The sequence below is a fragment of the Juglans regia genome, chromosome 9 (genome assembly GCF_001411555.2).
Source record: "Juglans regia cultivar Chandler chromosome 9, Walnut 2.0, whole genome shotgun sequence".
NCBI classification, from domain to species: domain Eukaryota; kingdom Viridiplantae; phylum Streptophyta; class Magnoliopsida; order Fagales; family Juglandaceae; genus Juglans; species Juglans regia.
Genome location: NC_049909.1, coordinates 17,530,875 through 17,551,581, shown reverse-complemented (window position 1 = coordinate 17,551,581; position 20,707 = coordinate 17,530,875). Strand labels below are relative to the sequence as shown.

The 20,707-nt window shown below is 34.4% G+C and overlaps 3 protein-coding genes across 3 annotated transcripts; 2 read left to right on the top strand and 1 right to left on the bottom strand.

Moving 5' to 3' along the window:
• Nucleotides 1-9,248: 9,248 nt before the first annotated feature.
• Nucleotides 9,249-11,728, top strand: LOC109014895 (plastoglobulin-1, chloroplastic-like). Its single transcript, XM_035694211.1, has 3 exons — nucleotides 9,249-9,892; nucleotides 10,534-10,729; nucleotides 11,077-11,728. Exons 1-3 carry the CDS (start codon nucleotides 9,306-9,308, stop codon nucleotides 11,386-11,388), a joined length of 1,095 nt encoding a protein of 364 aa, XP_035550104.1. The 5' UTR covers nucleotides 9,249-9,305; the 3' UTR covers nucleotides 11,389-11,728.
• Nucleotides 11,729-13,423: 1,695 nt separating this feature from the next.
• Nucleotides 13,424-16,491, top strand: LOC108982247 (probable calcium-binding protein CML11). Its single transcript, XM_018953563.2, has 2 exons — nucleotides 13,424-14,512; nucleotides 15,949-16,491. Exon 1 carries the CDS (start codon nucleotides 13,975-13,977, stop codon nucleotides 14,467-14,469), a length of 495 nt encoding a protein of 164 aa, XP_018809108.1. The 5' UTR covers nucleotides 13,424-13,974; the 3' UTR covers nucleotides 14,470-14,512; nucleotides 15,949-16,491.
• Nucleotides 16,492-17,807: 1,316 nt separating this feature from the next.
• LOC108982248 (dolichol-phosphate mannose synthase subunit 2-like) lies at nucleotides 17,808-20,172 on the bottom strand. The gene is made up of 3 exons (XM_018953564.2): nucleotides 20,009-20,172; nucleotides 18,367-18,480; nucleotides 17,808-18,237 (listed from the first exon to the last, which is right to left on the bottom strand). The coding sequence occupies exons 2-3, from the start codon at nucleotides 18,454-18,456 to the stop codon at nucleotides 18,085-18,087; spliced, it is 243 nt and encodes an 80-aa protein (XP_018809109.1). The 5' UTR covers nucleotides 18,457-18,480; nucleotides 20,009-20,172; the 3' UTR covers nucleotides 17,808-18,084.
• Nucleotides 20,173-20,707: the final 535 nt, after the last annotated feature.

Genomic DNA, 20,707 nt, shown 5'->3' with positions numbered 1-20,707 from the left:
ATCTGATCTGTTCCATAAGTCACTATTATAATGAATTACTGTGGCGTGGTAAATGCGGATTGACAGAAACCGACCAAATGCCCACTTACTCAGTCGAGCTGTTTCTTCTTCTACACGTGGCCGTTTCTGATCTGTGGAAATCCAAGCGTTTCTCTCAGCTATACCCAAAGTCAAAGCCCCTCTCCCTCTTCACCACTCCACGTGTACATAAACATCCGTGAGAATGCACGCGAGGTTTCACTCCTCCGTGTGGTACACATGCTCCGTTTTCGAGTGAGGATGGTGCTACAGTTAGTAGTTTAGGGTTTTTACCGAGACGGTAACTTAAAGTCACCGGGAGCAAGGTTTAGGGTTAGGTTACTATTGACTCGAAAGAGACAGGCCGTGGGGAGAGAGAGGAAGAGAGTTGAAGGGCAGAAATCAAGAAAAAAGGTCGTGACAATGTCAAAGGATCCTGACCGTTCTTTTGCGAGCTAGCTATGGTTCCCGACAGAAAATCTACAACTTTGTCTCCCTCCGATCTGGTAGATTGAGTTGCATGCATGGTTCTTTCATTGGGGGTCTAGTAATCATATACTAACAGTGTACGTTAATTTGTTCGTGAAATTACTTTATGACCAAATCAAGACGAGCTAGGCAGGTCATGCCGTTTGAGATTTTGGGCTGTATATTTATTATTTGAAAATATTGTGCAATAATTATGGGAAATTAAGGATCAATGTGTCAACGTGTGTTTGGGTTGTTGTTGAGTTGTCATGAGATATTTAATTATATCATGTGAAAACCAAATTATAGTGATTAGTGAGTATGGCTTCTGATTAAGATATGATCGATTACTACTATAATTTTAAGCCCTCTGCATTAGAGATAATTTGATTTAAAAGATAAATTTTTAAATTTAAATTTTACAAATCAAATCTTATCATTTAATTAATATGAATCATGTACGTCGTGCTCTATACGCCGGCTTGAAAATAGAATATTGAGAAAATAAAAGAACATGAAGTTTTCTCTTTTCTTCTAATGTGTGAGGAATACATGATGATGTATAGGTAATTCTTTTCCTTGTTTTAACATCTATGAAACTTGTAATTGCCGTTGCCGTTTTTTGAAGATCAAAAGATAATATATAGTTCGGCGGTTTAATTACTTTTTGGCTCACCAGAATTTTCTTGTTTTACTCAAGTACATGAGGTCATGAAGATCAAAATAGTTAATTTCTGACCCATGAAGATCAATTTATTTTCAAATATTTGAGATCGAATTGGAGAGAAACTTAAACAGGAAAGTCTGAAATAAAGAATATTCTTCTCTCTAATTTATTTTATCTTGATCACTTTCCTTTATAGCTTAGCATTAATGAAAAACAGTATATATACAAGAACTGTTTTTCTTCAATATAATCGATGATCAGTTGGTTACTCATCATGTCCAATATATATATAATATATAATATATAATGGTTCTATGCTGGGTTCGCATGCATTCGAAAGGGATGATCACATGGTGTAAAGTGGTGATTTACACCATCCAATTGACTCATAAATTTTAAAGTTGAATGCGTTGCACTTGATATTTAATAGCCGGTACGTCAAGCAAAATGAAGTTCATGTATTGGTTACTCAAAACCATGTATCCAAAAGTTATATCTTATTAATTTGTTTGTATTTGAAATAAAGATTTGGAGAAACAACACCTACCATCCTTGATCGCATAAACCATCATTTGAATACGCATTCTCAGTCGATGTTGCTGACATGCATCTCCGTCGTTATTATGGTAGTACTCCATGTTTAGCTCTCTCTCTCTTCTCTCTCTCTATGGTCTCCTATTAATATTGAGCTTATTAATCAAAATCAAAGAGAAGAACTAGCTCGTATCCAAACAGAGAAGACTTTCCATATATACTTCTCCAGCAACGGCTATGACCATGATTTCCTCTCCAACGGCTATATCGGACCATATATATATACTAGCAAATGTTCCTAAATATGATTTATACTCTAGTTGATTATTTCCTTGTGCAGAGTAGTCCTCCAACGGTTTTGTAATTTCTTATCGTATAAACACATTGTAAATAATGTCTATATATACAATTAGGAGAAGGCTCTCAACACTCTCATGGTGTTAGAGACATTTTTACACACACCAAGTGCTCATTTTCTTCATGGTATTAGAGAAGATCAGGTCCTGAGTTCGACTTTTAACTCTAAATTTTATTTCATTTAATTAAATATTTTACGTATTAGACCATCCATTGAGGGGATGTGGTCTTGGCTGGCTTTGTCTTCTCTAATTTCCAGTAGCCCATGAACATCATATAATCAAACCAAACACGAGTTGAAGGATTTTTGTTCTTTCACTGATCATCATACTTCTACAATTTTCCCCTAATTTATTTTGTGAAAAGTAGGTACGTACTGGTCCGGACTTGTCTTCTCATATTCATCATCAAAAGTAATTGATGGTATATTATACATGGTACTACCACATGTTCAAATAGACAAATAGTACTTCAAAATGACTAATGAACCTAATTTCAGATCTATCTCCCGGCCAAAGTCCCCCCAATATCTGATTCCTTCTTCCCTTCTGATCACCCATCTAAACCATTGAACAATAAATATATGCTTCAACCCACTAACAATTACAACAGATCAAACAATACGAATTAAGATAATTTTGTTCAACATCTCATGAGTACTTTAACTTCATACGTACGTACGTATGTCTCATGATTCGAATCAAGCATAAACCCTAATTCAAATTTTGCCCAAAAATGTGTGAAATTTCTTTAAAGGGTAGCTAGCTAGGGTACATAGAGATCAGGGCTTCGACCTATTAATTGAGAAAGGCCGGTACTAATTTCGTGCTAATAAGGTTCAAACAACTCAATCTCTTATTTAATTAATTCCTTTTAAAATGGGCTCCGATTGTGTTTGTTTCAATTTTTTTTTTTCAAGAAAACAATATCAGCCTCCCATTGGGTGGCCCACTTTTGGTTTGAAGGTTATCTCTTCCGAATTTATGGTACTATTTTTGTTTTTTTAGTATACAAAGTTCTTTAACTTTCTTTTAAATTGGGTTTAGATAGTGATTTGAGATGATCAAAATTAAAAATTAAATAAAATATTATTATTATTTTAAAATTTAAAAATATTGAATTGTTTATTATATTTTATATGAAAATTTATAAAAATTATAATGATGAGAGAGATAAGATGAGATGAGTTTAAATTAACTCTCAATCCAAACCGAACTTCTCGCTTTTCGTAAGGCTTGTATGTGAAATAAGGTGTTTTTAATTATTTTCAAATATTCTTAAATATTTCATTTCTAAATATCACTCACTCAAACAAAAAATATTTTTTAACTTTAGGTTTTCAACTTTTTCATTTAATTATTAGTTAATCATTACAAATTTTTCATATTTTCAAACGATGCAACTTTTTCAATTTTTAAAATAAAAATAATATTCAAAAATAATATTCAAATAATTTGTTAACTTTGTAATATTTTTATTCAAAAATTTTTCTCTCATTTTTCAAAATCCAATAAAATATCTTAACTAAACTCATTTCATTACTACTATTCACATATATCATGAGATATTCTACGTGTTCAAAAGAGCCCTAAATCTCTCTTCTCTTCTACAATCACAACTTTAAAAGTAAATGGTGATTTTTAGATTAAAGATGGAAATTTGTTTTAAAAATTTATATGCATGCATATTCACAATCTTAAATCGGTAGATACATGGACAATATGTGTTTCAGTTCTTCTACGGACAGTTGGCTACTTACAATCGTTGTGCAGTCGGTGCCATGCCAATCAAATTAAAATATATATATATATATATATATATATTGATATGACGGATCTCGGAACAGAGTCTTCCAAGTTTTTTCTACAAACTAGACGTTTTTCTCTTATTCCCTCCATTTTTCACTAGTTTTAAGCAAATGAATGAAAATATCTGCACTCTTTTTCTATTCCATGACTTTCTATGACTCTTCTTCACAAGTAAAGAACTGCAGGACGAAAAATTGCAATATAAAAGGGTTGATTACAAAATTTGTGAAGGATCTATGCAAATCGATTTGTTCTCTTCCTCATACTCGGTTCGTAAACCCATACTTCGGCACATCGTAGTAAAAAAATTTCTTTTTTCTTGTTTACTAGTTTTCTTTACTGATTGTTTAACATTTATAGGGATTCATTTATGTGAATTCACTTATAAACCAAAAATGCTATTTCCAAGCGAGCTCCAGTCACAGCAGGCTAGAAGAGGCAAAGTATAAAGCTAGTTTTAGAACGAGAAAATGTTTGTTGTTTATATCTTGTTCCCTTTACATTCGAATACTATGGAAGTTATCTAAATATTTTTGCTTGTTATTTGCAGGCACGGAAGCTTGCTGCACGTGGAAAATGCAAAACTCAAGTATCGTACATATAGTCCTGCATCTTGGCAGGGCATCAAAGGTTCAGATTGCAAAGAAGGAAGAAGAAGGGAATAAAGTTTTTGGAGCCGCAAAGATGAAGGCCATGGTGATTGGGAAGGAAGTTTTCTTTGTGGAAGAAAAGAAAAGAAGCTTTAGAGAGAAGGAGAAACACGCAGAAAGGGGTGCGATGAAGGAGAGCATAAGGACGAAGGGGGTTCACAATGTGTTTTACCAAAACGAAGTGGTTTGCCGAAAATGAAACTGTTTCATTTTCCAGATGGGCAACGATTGCACACCGACTCCCCCACACAATTGCAAGAAGCATTAAGAATTTTCTATGTGTTTATACGTAAAATTGCATGATATATAATATGAAGAGTTGTTTTATTATCAAGGTAGTGTATAGAGCATACCAATTGCCCAAAAACTTTCTTCATTCTCATTGGAGAAAGACTCTTCCATCGATCAATGGCTTCAGATCATCAACTTATGATAGGAATGATGGATGAGCTCCCTATTGATATAAGAGAAAAGATATTTACAATTGTGAATTGTGCAACTACTGCCGCGTAATCGCTTTGAAAAAAGTGAATAAAACATAGAATCCACATGAAAAAAACTAATTTTTTAATAATGAACCTTACTCTTTTTCAAAACAATTGCGCGGCGTTTACGCACTTCACGATTGTATGTAGAGTTACTCTTGATATAAAAGGGGATGGAGGCTCTGACTTCACCTCCCAACTTTGATGAGAGTCACTTCCTTGACTCCCTATTAGGATGACCTAGTAGTCCGCTACCCAACAATGACACATTACTTAAATAATAAGATTTTGTTTGTAAAATTTAAGTTTTAAGATTTATTTTCCAAATCAAATTATGTCATGTAAGTATTTTACTATGTGTATTCTACATATTGACTTGATAATAAAATTTTTCTAATATTAATTTTTAAGTAAAAAATAGATTATGTATATGTTATATACTTTTTGTCTATTTTACCCTTTCATTCTCTCTTTCTTTCTCTCTCTCTCTCTCTCTCTCTCTTCTTTTTTTTTTTGTCCTTAATAAAATTGATGAGTTTGGACAATAGAAAAAATTTCTTTTTTGTAAAGTGCATGTAAAATAATTGAATCATTTGTTTTTCATTGATTAAATGTAATATGTACAGCAACATATATATATATATATATATAAGAGTATTACAATCGATCCCTATATTTACGTAAACAATTGAACTAAAAAGGATTACAACAGGAATACAATTATACGATCTTATCATCACTGAATCATAGGATCGAGTCTTCCTCATTTGTTGGGTTCCTGATTTGTTGTTGAGATTTCACCAAATCTGCTGCTGTGATTTTGGTCATTACTGTTACTGCATATCTCGACATTCTGATATTCAATATCTTCAACCTTGAATTCAGTTACACTGACTTGATTCTCTACACACGCCCTCAATCTAAAGGGTACTTAACGGACATGCAGATTGTGTTGTACATGTTTGAACTTCAATAGAGGTAACAACTTTGTAAGTGCACCTGCTAACTGATCTCGGCTTGATATAAATTGAACCACCAATTGTTTATTGAGAACTTGGTCTCTTACAAAGTGGAAATCAATTTTTATGTGCTTAGTTCGTGCATGAAACGTTGGATTTGATGTGAGGTAAGTGGCTCCAATATTATCACTCCAAAGAACTGGTGGTTGTTTTTATGGAAGACTAAGTTCAGATAGAAGAGATTTTATCCAAGTGAGCCCAGCTACTGTGTTTGCTAGCACCTTGTATTCAACCTCAGTACTGCTTCTAGCAACTGAAGGTTGTTGCTTGCAACTCCAAAAGATTAAATTGGAGCCCCTGTAGACACAAAAAGCACCAACAGATCATCGGTCATCTCGATCAGCAGCCCAATCAGAATCTGAGTAAGCTTGCAATCTCATATCGGCAGCTTTGGTGATGTATAGACCAGTAGACACCGAGTGTTTAAGATAGTGCAATATGCGCTTGACTGCCATCCAATGTGTATCAAGAGGTCGATGCATAAGTTTATTGACTTTATGTACCGCAAAGGCTAAATCAAGCCTTGTGAATGATAAATATTGCATGTTACCTACGACACTTCGGTAGAGACTTTATCTTCAAAAGGATGGGCATCATTGAAAGTAAGACGACAACTAGAGGCCAAGGGACTTGTGCAAGGCTTGGCTTTGTCCATGTTGGTCCGTTTGAGTAAATCAACAATATACTTGCGTTGAGTGAGGTAAATTCCATTTGTACACCGAAGTGCCTCAACACCAAGGAAAAAATGTAGTGCACCCAAGTCTTTGACAGCAAAAACATCTTTCAAGCAGTTAATCACACGAGTGATTGCATCTGAACTTGAGCTCGTTATCAAAATATCATCCATATATATAAGTATGTAAATCATAATAGTTGGTTTCCGAAAAATAAATAGAGAAGTATTAGTTTTACTTTCATGAAAATCCAAATACTTGAGTTTGTCAGAGAGCTTGGAGAACCATGCTCTTGGGGCTTGTCGCAATCTATAGAGTGACTTGTGTAATTTACACACATAATTTCGATATTGTGGATGAATATATCCTTGGGGTTGTGACATGAACACATCCTCTTGTAAGTCATCATGCAAGAATGCATTTTGTACATTCAATTGCTTTATAAGCCAATTATAAGAAACAACAAGAGAAATTACTAACCGAATAGTTGTGTGTTTGATGACTGGATTGAAAGTTTTATAAAAATCGACTCCTTCTTGTTGGTGGAAGCCTTTGGCTACGAGTCATGCTTTATAACGTTCAATGGTCCCATTTGCCTTCTTTTTTATTTTAAACACCCAATGACAGCCCACAACGTTGGTGTTATGTGATGGGGACACCAAAGACCAGGTGTCATTTTGGAGTAGAGTAGTGAATTCATTATTCATAACATCTCGCCAGTGGGCTGATTTGGAAGCCTTAGTGTAAGAAATTGGCTCAATTGCTGGAGGTGCAGTTGCTGCTATCAAAGCTCTCGGTAAAGGGTACTGAATACAGCCATCACGTGGTTGCCAAGCTTATGGATATGATTCTTTGACTTGGTGATCATGGAATGAGTGTTAGTAAAAGCAGGCTGTTCTTCCTCGTGCTATGCATCATTAGAGTCGAGTGCATAGGCTACTGGCTAGGTAGATGTTCCATGACCTATTCCTGCAGAATAAATTTCTTCAAGTGACATACTATCAGTGCAAGCAGAAATGGAGGCCACGAAACTGTCATATTCATGGCTGAGACCTGCAAGAATATATGTGATAGTATCATCTCATGCCATTGGCTAACCTGCGATTGCTAGCTTGTCCGTTAGCCACTTGATGAAGTGGAAGTATTCAGTGGTAGATTTACTACCTTTAGTGGTAGTGGCCAGTTGTGTGCGGATCTGAACAATGCGCGCACGAGATTTTGAGGAGAAAGTTGCATCCAAGGCACACTAGACATCATGGGATGATGTGTAAGTAACAACCTGAGCAAGACTTCCTTCGGTAAGAGAAGACACGAGAGTGCTAAGAATGAGGTTGTCATGTTTGACCTAGTGAGAGTAAGCATGATTGAGTCTCTCAGAAACAATATTGGTTTCAGGGTGAGTTACAAAAATTGTTTTGGGTGGTTTTGGTGTGGTTCCGTCGAGGTAACCAAAAAGGTCATGTTCGCGGAAATACGGTACCGGTTGAGCCTTCCAAAGAAGATAGTTATCTTGGTTTAGTTTGATAGTAGTAATAGAAGACATGGAGGTAATGGAGGGAGATTGGGTTTCAGAGTAAGAGGAAGACATTTAGATCTTGATCTTTTGATGGTTGCTCTGATATCATGTAAAATAATTGAATCCTCTATTTTTCATTGATTAAACGTAATCTGTACAGCAACATATATATATATATATATATATATATATATAGAGTATTACAATTGATCTACGTAAACAATTGAACTAAAAAGGATTACAGCAGGAATACAACTATACAATCTTATCATCACTGAATCATAGGATCGAGTTTTCCTCATTTGTTGGGTTCCTGATTTGTTGTTAAGATTTCACTAAATCTGCTATTATGATTTCAGTCATTACCATTGCTGCATATTTCGGCATTCTGATCTTCAATATCTTCAATCTTGAATTCAATTATATTGACTTAATGCTCTACAATGCAGTACGATGACGGGGAAAATCATAAGAGAGAAAGGACCATAAATTTACTAAACAAAAACCTATTAATTCACCTAATTAAAAATCTTTGCATTCTTCATAGAATAAATCTTTAATTCTCTTTAAACATAAATAAGCAAACAAATATATAAGCGAAAAATGTAAAAACTTTTTTCAAACAGCTGCCCATTTTAGAATGAATTGCCAATTTTAGCATGAACAACGGTAAACAAATAATATTATTTTATAAAATATTCTATTTTAAGATATAATTATATAAAATATTATTGTTCTTTTAGTCGCTCAAAAATTTTATTTTTGTTATTTTAAGAATTAAAAATTTTGACAAAAAAACGAATGAATTATTATCCTTTATTTTTCTATGAAAATGATAGAAATTTCGATAATGAATTTTTATATTTTTTATTTAGTAATTAAAAAATTATTTTTTAATAATATTATAATTTCCTTAAAAATATTTAAAAAATGCATTAAAAAAAAAAACATATGTCGGGAGACTTCGAATTCTCAGTCGCTGTGGTACACACGAAAAATGATCAATTGTCCTTTGCGAAGGTTGAGAGACGTGTCACAAAACCCCCCACAAATCAGTGAATGAACTCACTCTCTTGAGTCTCTCACTTTACACGCTCGACCAGGAAAAAATGGCTCTCCTCTCCACTGCCACCACCATTTCCTCACTCTCTCACCCTTCCCTCTCCTCCCAAATCCCTAATCCCAGTAAACCTCTCCCTCTCCTCCTCTCTCCCTTTCTATCTTCCCCAAACCTTAGAAGTCAATTCCTCAGATATCCTCTTTCCCTCCGCCTCGCCCGCTCCTCTCTCTCCGATCCCTCCCCCAACCCCCGGATCTCTGACGAGTGGGGCGAGCCTTCCGAGCCCGAACCCGAGCCTGAATCTCCACCGGACCCTCCCAAGAATGAGGACGAGTGGGGCGGAGGCGGTGATACAGAAGAGGAGAAGGACGATTACTCTGCCATCGGTAATGGCAGCCCCGCCTCCGCTGCGGCTACGGATAGGCCTGAAGTGCCGACGGAAGATGGGTTTGCAAACAAGCGTGCAGAGCTGAAGCGGTGCTTGGTGGACACTTTTTACGGGACCAAGTTTGGGTTCAGTGCTGGGCCGGAGGTGAGGGCCGAGGTCTCGGAGCTGGTCAGTCAGTTGGAGGCGGTCAACCCGACACCGGCGCCTACCGAAGCACCGGGGGTTCTCGATGGAAACTGGATTTTGCTGTGAGTTCATTGGCTTGGCATTTGTCGTTCGATTTCTTTTTTTATGGCATGGTAGGAACAAAACTATGTAAAATTTCTATTTGTGAATGGGATATATACATAACACTCCCACACGAACGATCTTTCTTTGGTTATTAGACAATGTATATTTCTACGCTTTTGAGCTTAGCAAAAATGTGGCAGTAGGATTAAAAAAAAATCAAATCATGCTGCCTTCTTAACGATTTGGGATGCAGAAGTTTGAAATTGTATGGATTTCGAAGAAAATGATACAAATGACATCTAAATGTCTTCCCAGGATTAGGCACCTTAGCATTTTTGCTTTTCCCCGAATTGGATCGAGTTGTACTGTTTAAGAAGCCGAAAATCACTTTGTATTATGTATCATTTTCAGACCTGTATTTTGTTCCTTTCTGCCATGGTCCATTGAGTTGGATCATGTGGCATATACACAGGAATACGGATCCAATAGAAGGCTGATGTAGTTGACATAGAAATAATGTATTGGTGTCGTTTGGATAGATGGAACGATGTGGACGGCTTCTTCATTAAGATTGATGAAGCTTGTTGCTTTTATCATTGTGTTTATTGAGTAAACTTGTTCCTGATTTGCTTACACAGTTTGCTTTCCAACTAATCAGGTACACTGCATTTTCTGAGTTGTTGCCACTTCTCGCAGCAGGGACTTCACCCTTTTTGGAAGTGAAAGAGATACGCCAAACAATTGACACCAACGATCTTACCGTTGTGAACTCTACAACATTGTCTAGTCCTTTTGCTACTCTTTCTTTCAGTGCATCTGCTACTTTTGAAGTTCGGAGTCCCACAAGAATACAGGTATTGCTATGAGCTAAAAGTATGTGAGTGAACAATTTTTTTACTGTAACAAGGTGGCATGTATTTTTAATAATAATATAGACAATGATCATGATAGTATTAGTGGTAATAATAGAACATCTTGGATGCGTGTGTAAGTTATCCATTTGATTCTTTTTTTTAAATAATATTAATAATAGAATTTAGCATCATCATTTTTATGCAGTAGCCCAACTGGACGATTGCATTTTAGCAAATTTTTAATTTGCCTACCCAAGCAATTATTTCTGGAACCGTGTATTGGCCAACTTTGTTACGATAGACATCTGAGTATAAAATCTTACTATCAAACACTTTAATATGTTCAGGTAGCATTTAAGGAAGGCACCTTTCAACCTCCAGAGATAAAATCAACTATTGATCTCCCAGAAAATGTCAATGTTTTCGGGCAGCAAATCAACCTGTCGGCTGTGCAGCAATCCCTTGGTCCGCTGCAGGATGCAGTAGGAAGCATATCACGGGTCATTTCTGGTCAGCCGCCTCTTAAGGTTCCCATTCCAGGTGAACGTACTAGTTCCTGGCTTTTGACTACTTACCTTGACGATGATTTTCGAATCTCAAGGGGAGATGGTGGTCTTTTTGTGCTTGCAAAAGAAGGGAGTCCTCTGCTTGATCAGTAGCGAGGTCCATGTTGCCACCATTTATTTATAGAAGGCATATACATAACAGTCTCTTCCCACCTTCCCCTTCTGCTTAAATAGAAGAAAAAACAATTGTGTCATTGTCATTCTGTATATCCATGGTGGTTTTTCTTTTTCTTTTTTCCAAAAAACAAAAAAGGTTAAGACGTCATTCTCCCCTATTTACCTCCTTTTGAGTTGCCAAGAGGATGAAGGAAAACAGGGAGCCGTAGAAGTGTCAGACAGAGCTCTTGTTTTCCCTGCATGCATTGCAATAATACATAGAATTGTTAAATTTTGAATGGGAAGAGATTCAAAATAAGCAATAGTTGCCATTTAATTTGTCCGCTCCGAGGCAATATTTTTGTAATATTGTGAGTTTGAAAGGTTATGAATCGATTGGCAGATGGCAAATCGAAACCTGTGACCAAATTCAGGTCAAATCTTTGACGATTATATCATATATGGATGATTGAAGCACCGTCCTTTTATATTATAAACTTTCTAACATTAGAGAAGATGTCAAAATGGGTAGGAAAGTGGAGTGGATGGAAGACAGAACGGTTGGTGCTTTTGATGCGTACCAGCAGAGCAATGGTGTTGGTTATTACCAGGTCCATGTTCCTTACCATAATGCATATATCTAATTAACAAATCACTGAGTTATGATTTGAGTAATGTTACATATAGTCATAAGGTATAAAAGTTTCGTGAAATTTTTTTGTGTCTTAAATTTGTTTGGATGTTGAGTTGAGATAAAAATTGAAAGTTAAATAAAGTATTGTTATAATATTATTTTTTAATATTATTATTTTTTTAAAATTTGAAAAGTGGATGCAAGCTGAATGCTTTTTTGGTAATCACAATGATTTTAGTACATGTTTTGTTAGGAACTCCGACACATCGGGTCCTCAACCATGTTCCCACCCTAAAGATCACTTCAATCCATTAGCTTAATATAGATTGGATTTTACATTTTTCAGAATCCAAGCAACAATCATCAAGTAAAATGATATAGATCAAATCAGTAGCTTATAATTTAGTCTTGAAATAAGATCGAAAATTAAACTAAGAGATAAAGCCAAGAAAATATAGGACAAAGTGACTCAGACTGTTAGAAAAGACACAAATTTTTAACAAGAAAGACTTACTCTTAGAATGATAGGGGCTCATATTCTTAAAAAGAAAGAGACTCAAACTTCTAACAAGAAAAAACTTTACAATGCAAGTTGAACCTCTATATATATATATGAGGAGATCTCCTACAAAACGAACGAATTATCTACAAGTTTTCTACACACAAGATCTCTCCATAGAAACTCTACTACAACTCCAAAAGAGATTTTCTAAATTTTCTTATTGTATTGTGAGATATGTAAGGCCATGAAAGATTGTAACAACACTCTTTATAGTGTATTTTGCCTTCAAACAATCCGTGGATGTAGGCATTATGTCGAACAATATAAATCTATGTGTTTTTCTTTATTTATGCTTATTTGTTATTTATTTTATTGATAAACATAAAGAATATCGTATTAAAGTCCGAATCACCTCGTAAATTGGGGATAATTTTTTCCTTCCTTCCGATATATTGGGAAAATTAAGACATTAACAGATACGATCGAGGAAATAAATGTCTGAATTTGCAAACACCACCGTCATTGGTCAACGTTCCAACTTCCAACCTTCTTCTAGATTTATTTTTGTTTTCCCACGAAAAATAATTGGTTAAAATCCCCTGTAACAAGTTATTCCCACAATTCCTACAATCCAACGTACAGTCCAATTATATCCTAATACCAACCAACCACATCACACTGCGAACCGATCTCTGGTCAAATTTAGACAAATTATTAATACCTCGAAAGTGGCATTGGCTAGATTGTAACATTCTTTAAAAGACTTTTAAATTTCACAAACCCCAGACTTTTTAAAAACAAGCTGTTGACGAAGTCCTATATATCCGTGACACTGGCCATCATGCACGCAAGACGTGGGCATTACTCACGGAATTCCCGCCTGTTTCTCAGCATTTTCTTTTTGGATTTTTCTCGTGAAGAGAGAGAGAGAGAGAGAGATCATGATTAAGTTCCAAATTAATCTTCGATCATCATGTCCTTGTCCTTGGTGTTGACCTTTAATCGAACGCTGGTTATTTCATACAAAAACTGAATTTGAAGAAGCACCATCTACTCTCTCTCTCTCTCTGATCTATTCTTGTTCTTGTTCTCGATCAGTGAAAATAATTCAATATCCAGATCCGAGAATTTGGTGAGGTTGCTGGTACTTAGGAAAACCCATCAAAAGAGGAGGAAGAAGAACGATCTCCATGCAAGTAGATCTCGATCGGATCTTTCAATGCTTAATTCCTTTCTGCAGGTACACACAGAGACATGAAATTAATCATGATTTCTCTGATCTATCTCCCTCTCTCAAAACATAGATAAGGAACTGCAAACTTATATATTTGGTTACGATAGTTATATGATAGAACTATTGTAATTACATGACTCAAGGACGTTGATCATATTAACGAGAGTTAGAGATTAAGGTAGAAAGATCAGAAGATTGATTTCTATTGTTGCCATGAGCAACAAGCAACAACAAGTTGAATTAGACGACGAGCAAATCGCCGAGCTACGTGAAATCTTTCGTTCTTTTGATCGGAACAATGATGGGAGTCTCACACAACTTGAGCTCGGATCGCTCTTACGGTCACTTGGTTTAAAACCAAGCCCGGAACAGCTCGAAACGTTGACCCAAAAGGCTGATAAGAACAGCAACGGTCTGGTCGAGTTCTCGGAGTTTGTGGCGCTTGTGGCGCCGGAGCTTCTTCCGGCTAAATCTCCTTACACAGAAGACCAGCTAAAGCAGCTGTTTAGGATGTTTGATAGAGATGGAAATGGGTTCATCACGGCAGCCGAGTTGGCGCACTCCATGGCCAAGCTGGGGCATGCGCTTACTGTGAAGGAGTTGACGGGGATGATCAAGGAGGCCGATACGGATGGAGATGGGAGGATTAATTTCCAGGAATTCTCGCAGGCGATAACCTCTGCTGCATTTGATAATTCATGGGCTTGAAATGAAACATTAATTATCATGGCCGGATATTGTTTCTTTTTTGGTATGGGTTTTCTCTTATAATTTGCTTAATTTTGTTTTGATTTTCTTTGATCTTTCATTTGTTCTTAGCATATGAAGTTCTTTGTGGGTGTTTGTGAAATTGCTTGGAATAGAATACTTAATTTTGTGATCATTTTGCTAGGAATTCTGAAATTAATATCTCGCGGTTTTTTAACTTAATTGAACTGTCCAGTTTCAATTCATCTCCAGCTAGTACTCCATTAATTGCTTGGAATGGGATTTTAGCATACAATTCGGTTTATTAAGAAGGAATTAACCAAAATTAATGGAAGTATTTGAAAAACCACAACAAACATCGATCAATGAATAAATCATGATCATCGTTTTATTTTTCATCCGAATAAGCTAATAGTTTTAACTCGAGAGATGGAGTACCAATTTTCCCCTCGTGATCAGGATCTGATGAACAAGCTGCATGATGCATGCCTAGATATATGTTATAGTTTCTTTTCTTTGCCTCTTGGGGAAGTACTGTCATAATAACATAACTCAAATCTGGGGGTTCTAATTATTAAATCATGTTTCAGATTCTGTCATGATCTGAAGCCATGCATATATGCATCTGGCTACCATTCTGATCTTGTCATGATCATGTCACAAAATTATGTTCTAGTGCCTGAGTTACATTTCGTCTAGTACCATTCATGTAATTAGCATGAGATTCCTTGAACAAATTAATGTATCTGAATGATTATGACTCGTTTCATTCTTGCCAACTCAACACTACTAGCTAGAACCACCTTTATGCTAGCTAGCTAATTTTATTTCTGAATTTTTTTTTTGGGTTACGAGTGTTTCTGTTATTTCCTTTCAAAATTTCATTCTCGTTACTGTTAATATTGCTTGTGCAATCCTGAAAATTTGACTTAGACATGCATGAACTTTAGAAAGGGACCGATTCATGTCATGATCACTATATATATATATATATATATATATATATATATATATAATAGACGTTACAGTCGATCGAAGTTATAAGATTTGTACCAGCTAGACCAAACATATAATAATGTTTGATCTTGTGCTGGCTCCGGAAGTTGATCTCGATCGTCTTTCAAGAATTGTTTGCAAAACAGCAGATATTGCTATATTTGAAAATTTATGAGGTTGCACTAGTACTACTTTTGGTCATCTAGGTTGTTTTAATGGTTTTCACACGAGATCAACAACATTCTACCGTCAAAGCATATATAGTTCATGCATGGATGGTGAAGCAAGTTCCTAAAACTTGTTCTCGTACTTGACTACAAGAAAACTGTTTATTTGTGGCCAACTATTTCTTACAAAATTAATAATTATTTCTTACTAAAATGAATTTGTTTTCGTTATAAATAATTATTTTCGTCGCAAATAATCAATCACAAATGCTCGTTTTTCTTGTAATATATATAATTGGTGCACACGTTCGTGCAGGTTGGACAAACTCCCACGCCATGCAGAGTAAGATTGTTGATGATCATGATCTACAATTATTTGGCTACGTACTCAGGAGCTGATGATCATGATTCCTTTCATTCATGAGTGACAGATGCAAGATGATCAATATTCTAGACATTGGGCTAATTAGTCAGGAAGATCGTGTTAATTTCTTCATGATCTCCAGCTCCCATTTTCTTAGTTAAAAAAGACATGTTCTAAATTCTTAGGTTTGTAAGCTTTTTTTTTTTTTTTTTGTTAATTTCATACCCTTTGATTTTTGAGACATTGCGATCGTTTTCAAAGTGTTGTTTTTAGCGGTTTAAAATTACTCATGTTCTGATCATTGACACACTCAAAACATCAGAATTGTGATTTGCAATTCTTTGATTATTTGTTGAATTACCCACAGGAGATAATTGGGATTGGGATCCCCTAGATGATGGATAATTTACAATTATCTTGTATCAAATATCTTGGTCCAGATATAATTAATTGGCAGTGAAAATGGAAATTTGGTAACCTAATGTCCTTATGCTTAGCTCCTTTTGGTTTGTCACTGCTAATTGACCCAATCGTATAAACTGAATATCTGTATGAAAATGCGCATACAGACGTACATACATACATACATGCATATACATGTGATATATCTCTGCCTATACTTAAAAGCCGCTATACATATACTGTTTATTTCTCTATCTATACTTAAAAGTCGCTATACATGTACTGTTCATTACTGTTGATATCACTGTTCATCAACAGTAATGAACAGTGTAGATGTTTTTTTTTTCACAAGTGTTTATATTACCTTCATTACTGTTCATCAATAGTAATGAACAATAAATAAGCTATTTTTTTTTCTTCGCATTTTTTTTCGTATATCTTATTACTGTTTATTATATCATACACTAAAAATCAACTTTAATTTATAAAATATTAATTTTTCATCATTAAATAAATGATAAAATTTTACTGTACATTTTTAAGAGAAAAAAACTATCTAATTAATTTAAATTTTTAATATAATTTAAATTTCATAATAAATGATGAACATAAATAAATAATAATTTTATTCTTATACATTAGACTATTTTAATATTCAAAATTATACTTTATTTTTTTCTTCAATTTGACAGATGTGGCAAACGTGTTTTTTTTTATCAATTAGAAAATTTTACGCCATACAGAATTTTACACAAATATCACTAATTTCAAAGTAACCAAGTTTGATCAAATGGTAAAAATTTAAATACTGATTTAAATTAACTTAAAATAGATAATTAACATATAAATATCATATCATAAATAAATTATCAAATTTAATTTATAAAATACTAATATTTCATCATTAAATAAATAATCAAATTTTGTTAAATATTTTTAAAAAAGTATAACTATATAAATAATTAGAGTTTTAACATAATTTAAATATGATAATATTCTTAATTAACTAAAGAGAACTGCTATAACTAACGAAAAAGTAGTCTGAAAATATGTCCTGAATGTATATTTCATTTTTTTATTTTTATTTTCTTTTTTTCATATATTTTTTTAATCATCATAAATATTTTTAAAAAAATAAAAAATTTACAACATCATTAAAAAATACAGTCATATGATTTGTCAAATCAAGCGAATTTTTCCACAATCGAAAAGTACTCTCATGGCCTCACATCTCTAGAGCTGCCAGTGTGAGGCCAGTAATTCATAGGCAGCTCGTACTGAGACATGAGTTCCTCATTCGGAAAGGACGAGTGAAGGAGGGGAAGCAAGTTCATCAACAACACATGTTTCTACCCAACAGCAGAGCACACCAAATGCGAAAGGAAGCAATCGTTATGGACAAATTATAAGCAAAATGCAGAACATGAAGTGGTTCATCTCTATTATTTTCCAAACTGAGCTTCAATCCTAAGATAATATATAAAATGTGAGCTTCCAATATTATAAGAAACGATAGAGATATACAAAATCTGCAAGCTGCAACAAATCTCAATTAAAATTCTCGTCCATATCGTCACAAAATCTATTGGAAAAAAGGAGGGATGGGGGAGTAAGAAAAGTATAAGCTCTATGGGTCTTTTTTTTTCTAAAAAAAGAACTAAAAAATAAATGACTAAACTGATTCCATCAAGCCTTCTTCTTTTTGGATTTTAGCATCACAAATCCAACAAATACGCATAAGAAACAAAGAAGCACCACACCGGCAAATACAGGTATTAGTATGGCGAACTCTTGCGGGAGGAAATACTGGTGGATGAAGTGATCACTGTCTACAAATGGCTGAAAGATAAAAAGACATCAGCACAACATCAATAGGACATTTTTACCTTATGGTATGCTTTGTTTGTTTGGTTGGTTGGTTGGTTAAAAAATAGGAGATGAGATTAATTAAATAGAAGGAAGACTGACCAGAATGATGACCCAAAAAGTATAATACGTGAATATGGATATGCTGACGAAAGATAATAGAAACCCAACTGCCCTGTCTGCTAGTTCCATTCTGATGTTTGTGCCTTTTACTGCCTGTAAAATATATTCAAGGAAGACTCAACAAGTTGTGCGTAGGCAACCAAAATTCCCACCCTGCAATAGTAATAAAATAATAAACACCAACCCTCCCCGCCCACCCACAAGAAAGAGAAATGATAACAAGAACAACAGAACCCTCAGGGTTCAGGCGAGTCAGAGCATATAAATTACCTTGAAATTGAACTTAAATTCGACAAAACCAAATTTTACTGAAAATACCCCCATTCCAAAAATACAGATACTGCTAATAGTTTCAATTATGAGCAACCAAATGAGGCTTTCAACCATTAAGTTAAATTGCCTAGAGCGGGGAACCTCAAAGCCATAAAATAGTACATGCTGGTTTGTTATCCTCATCTAACCTAAACTCATGGACTCTCATTCTCTTTCATTCTCCAATTGCAGGGACATATTTTTTTTTTTTATAAGTAAATTGCAGGGACATATTCTAAAGGCACAATCAAAACACCAAACCTTGTTTATAAATTTTGGATTTTAACCACAATGTTCATGCTCCCACAGCATCCTTTGTGTTCCCTTTCTGTACAATCTTTTTTTATTTTGATGGAATACCATAATTTTTTTTTTTTTTTTTGTGATAAGTCGGAATACCATAATTTTACTTTCCAATCAACCTATAGCCTTAATAAAGATAATAATAATGACTATAATATTAATAATACAAATCAGTTTCTCATTATTTCTATTATCGTCGTCATCATCATATTTATGCAGACATCTTTGATCTAGTCTTGTAATTTGAGAATTTTTTTTTTTTATAAGTACTCCTCCTCACATGCCATTAAACTTGTTCATTTTTTGTTTCAAATTCAAGCACCATTTACAATCTGTGCCATCCTAATCCCCCCATCCCCCACCCCGAACCCAACACCAGAAAGAGAGATAAAATGGGAGGAAAGAAGTAGTTAAAACAACAAGCCATGATAATAAATAAAACCATGTCTCCCCTTCCTATACAATAATCCACCTCGACTAACTACAATAACATACACTTACATTCTGTAAATTTTAAGAACTTTAAAATGGTGAGAATACACCCCAAATTGTTCAAAAAAATAATAATAAATCATAATTTTTTTGTGAACAAAAGCTTCATTCTCACCAGAGACCGATTACCGGAGACCAGAGTCAATGGAATTGCAATGGTAGAGAAAACATGTGGGCTAAAGGCATCACCTCAAAACAACACACATTAGGATCCAAATCCCCATACCAATATACCACAGCAGATCACAAATGAAATTAATTAGATTCCTTTGCACAACCAGGACCCCGCTTCATGCAGTTTCAAGAAAGAGAGAGCCAGCTTAACCCAGCTTAACTTACTTTGATAAATAAATAAAACAGGATTATCTCGGAAAGGCCGTTATAACAACCCGATTCCTAGGGTTTACAGCAATAAGTACATATAATTCAAACATAACTTAACAATAATACAATTCGAATCGGTACATTTACATGTAAATCAATCCAACGGAGAAGGGAAGTTGCAGATGATTACCTGTTTGGCATAAAGTTGAAGGAAAATTATTTTTGCTCGATCTCTTTGACCCGAGGAATTAGCTTCTGGCTACGATCTCGAGCGGAGTTGGGATCGAAGAAATATTGAAAGAGGGTCTGATTCGGGTTCGATTATCGACCCGACAGCATTTGGTTTGGGCTTGGACTTGGGCTTCTCTATGTTCTCGTGATAAGATGTCAAGATCTAAAAAAAATATCGTATTTCTTGGTGATTTAAGAAATAAATAAATATGTCACTTAAAAGTAGAATTTTGACCAAAAATAAAAATTCATACCCAAAACAAAAGTAATGACATATATACTTTTAAAATGTGTGAATTTTTTATTTTTTTAATAAAAAAAAGTAAGGTAATAAATTTTTTATATAAATTTTATATTTATTTTTTTTTTTTTTAAATATACAAGACTTGTATACTTTAAAATAAAAAAAATTAATTTTTAAGATATTTTCATGGCCCGAAAACTCGGTGATTTTATGATTCTTATCAAGCTAAATGAAAGGAAAATTTCATCTCTCAGTTTGTTATAATCGTTTTAAACCAAATATTGATTTTAATCGTTTTATAATTTTGTTTGGTACGTTCTCTATTTATGGTAATCTAAAATAAAATAAAAATTGTCAACCAATCACAACTTTTACACTACACGTAATAAAATTTTAATTTTTCCTCACATTATT

Excerpts from the sequence above, each read along its gene's own strand:
- LOC109014895 (XM_035694211.1), top strand. The coding sequence starts at position 9,306 with ATGGCTCTCCTCTCCACTGCCACCACCATTTCCTCACTCTCTCACCCT. Across the intron at positions 9,893-10,533 it reads GATGGAAACTGGATTTTGCT|GTACACTGCATTTTCTGAGT; the intron begins GTGAGTTCATTG and ends CCAACTAATCAG. Across the intron at positions 10,730-11,076 it reads GGAGTCCCACAAGAATACAG|GTAGCATTTAAGGAAGGCAC; the intron begins GTATTGCTATGA and ends TAATATGTTCAG.
- LOC108982247 (XM_018953563.2), top strand. The coding sequence starts at position 13,975 with ATGAGCAACAAGCAACAACAAGTTGAATTAGACGACGAGCAAATCGCC.
- LOC108982248 (XM_018953564.2), bottom strand. The coding sequence starts at position 18,456 with ATGGAACTAGCAGACAGGGCAGTTGGGTTTCTATTATCTTTCGTCAGC. Across the intron at positions 18,238-18,366 it reads CTTTTTGGGTCATCATTCTG|CCATTTGTAGACAGTGATCA; the intron begins GTCAGTCTTCCT and ends TTTATCTTTCAG.